The sequence below is a fragment of the Limulus polyphemus genome, unplaced genomic scaffold (genome assembly GCF_000517525.1).
Source record: "Limulus polyphemus unplaced genomic scaffold, Limulus_polyphemus-2.1.2 Scaffold17728, whole genome shotgun sequence".
Lineage (NCBI taxonomy): Eukaryota > Metazoa > Arthropoda > Merostomata > Xiphosura > Limulidae > Limulus > Limulus polyphemus.
In genome coordinates, this window is record NW_013683338.1 from 1 (window position 1) to 2,147 (window position 2,147).

General features: G+C 30.1%; 1 protein-coding gene across 1 annotated transcript; it reads left to right on the forward strand.

Annotated features, from left to right (window-relative positions):
* Positions 1 to 597: 597 nt before the first annotated feature.
* Positions 598 to 1,733, forward strand: LOC106477531 (ubiquitin carboxyl-terminal hydrolase MINDY-2-like; the record flags this gene model as incomplete). Its single annotated transcript, XM_013938082.1, has 2 exons — positions 598 to 788; positions 1,591 to 1,733. Coding segments are annotated over 2 exons (334 nt in total), but the record flags the coding sequence as incomplete, so codon positions are not given.
* Positions 1,734 to 2,147: the final 414 nt, after the last annotated feature.

Consider the following 2,147-nt stretch of genomic DNA (forward strand, 5'->3'; position numbering starts at 1 on the left):
ATAATTAATAATTAAATAGTACCAGTGTGTTATAGTTTTAGGTGTTATGAATGAGTTAGTTTGACACATTTCATGTGATTGTAGTGTGGATCATTTTGTTATGTATAATTAATAATTAAATAGTACCAGTGTGTTATAGTTTTAGGTGTTATGAATGAGTTACTTTGACACGTTTCATGTGATTGTAGTGTGGATCATTTTGTTATGTATAATTAATAATTGAATAGAGATAACAAAATGATCCACACTACAATCACATGAAACGTGTCAAAGTAACTCATTCACAACACCTAAAACTATAACACACTGGTAATAATTAAATAGTACCAGTGTGTTATAGTTTTAGGTGTTATGAATGAGTTACTTTGACACGTTTCATGTGATTGTAGTATGGTTCATTTTGTTATCTATAATTAATAATTGACTAGTACCAGTGTGTTATAGTTTTAGGTGTTGTGAATGAGTTACTTTGACACGTTTCATGTGATTGTAGTGTGGATGATTTTGTTATCTATAATTAATAATTAAATAGTACCAGTGTGTTATAGTTTTAGGTGTTGTGAATGAGTTACTTTGACACGTTTCATGTGATTGTAGTGTGGATCATTTTGAATACACACCTGAGCTGATTGTGTTCGATCTCCTCCACATTCCACTCTACCACGGCTGGTTGGTCGATCCCCAATCACCCGAAGTTCAAGCAGCAATAGGAAACTGTAGCTACAACCAGTTGGTAGAGAACATCATCAACAACAAAGCATCTGATCGAGATGAAGTAGTAACAGAAGGTACAAAAGTCTAATTCTGATATAGACTTTGTTATATCTAAATAAGAAGATACGGTCGAGGTATGATCCACCCTGGTTACTAAAGCAACTTGTGTGAAGAAGTTTATTTTATGCTTGTACAAGAAGTTTTGTTACACCAAGTAACTAACAAAGCATTAATTTGTCTTCTTGTTTCTTCTCTCTTTCTTGGAAAAATTAGCTAAATAATAATAATATTATACTTTATTTCCTAACATCATTAACTTTAAGCTTTTCCCCAGATAATACATAAAGCTGTAAGTAATTAGATTTGAACCTTAGTTCTGAAACTGTTTATTAATTATTAATTAGCTCCAGTAAAGAAAGTTATTTATTTGTGATGTCTGAGAACATTTAAAAGTGACATAAAAAAAGCTCACTTGAGTCGTATTATTGTAGAATAAAAAGGTAAATAACACGTATAGGTTTGACTTATGTAGAAATATTTTTAAAATTTGTTGATTGAAAACATTCAAAGTATTCTATACCATAAAGGGACAGTTGGAACCATACAGCAGACGTGCATGGTTCAGTGTGTTTCATAAGAGTTACTTTAAGAAAAAAGATAAAAAGGCTAAGCTGTAATTTTTGAAAGGATTAAAATAATGTTTTATGCGACTCCACAAAAATTAGTATTTTTTTTTTAAGAATATCTGCAATTCCACAATATGCATTAAATTCTTTACAACAAAAGTACAAAATAAGGTGTAGTTTGTTTTTAGAAATGTTGCTTATTTTCCAGACAATAGTATCTTTTTAAAGATCCTTTAATTTTCTTTATTAGCATTGCTTGCTGAAAGTTTCCTTGGGAAGACTGCTTCACAGCTCACTTATCATGGTTTGTGTGAATTAACCTCAACACTTAAAGATGACGAACTGTGTGTACTGTTTAGGAACAATCACTTCATTACTCTCTTCAAAAGAAAAGTGAGTTTGTATTTCCTGTTTATTTAATGTTGGTGGTACAGTGTATTTCTGGAAGTAGCCTTTTTGTTTTATGTTTTTCCAACACATTCTCTAATGATGCATTACAATGAAAAATCGTAATTACTTTTTTTTTACAATTATTGTTTGAGTTTCATGTGTTAAATACATAAAGTATAATGTATTCAGGAAACCCAAGAGTAATGTATTAAATACATAAAGTATAATGGATTCAGGCAACCCAAGAGTAATGTGTTAAATACATAAAGTATAATGTATTCAGGAAACCCAAGAGTAATGTATTAAATACATAAAGTATAATGGATTGAGGCAACCAAAGAGTAATGTGTTAAATACATAAAGTATAATGTATTCATGCAACCCAAGAGTAATGTGTTAAATACATAAAGTAATGGA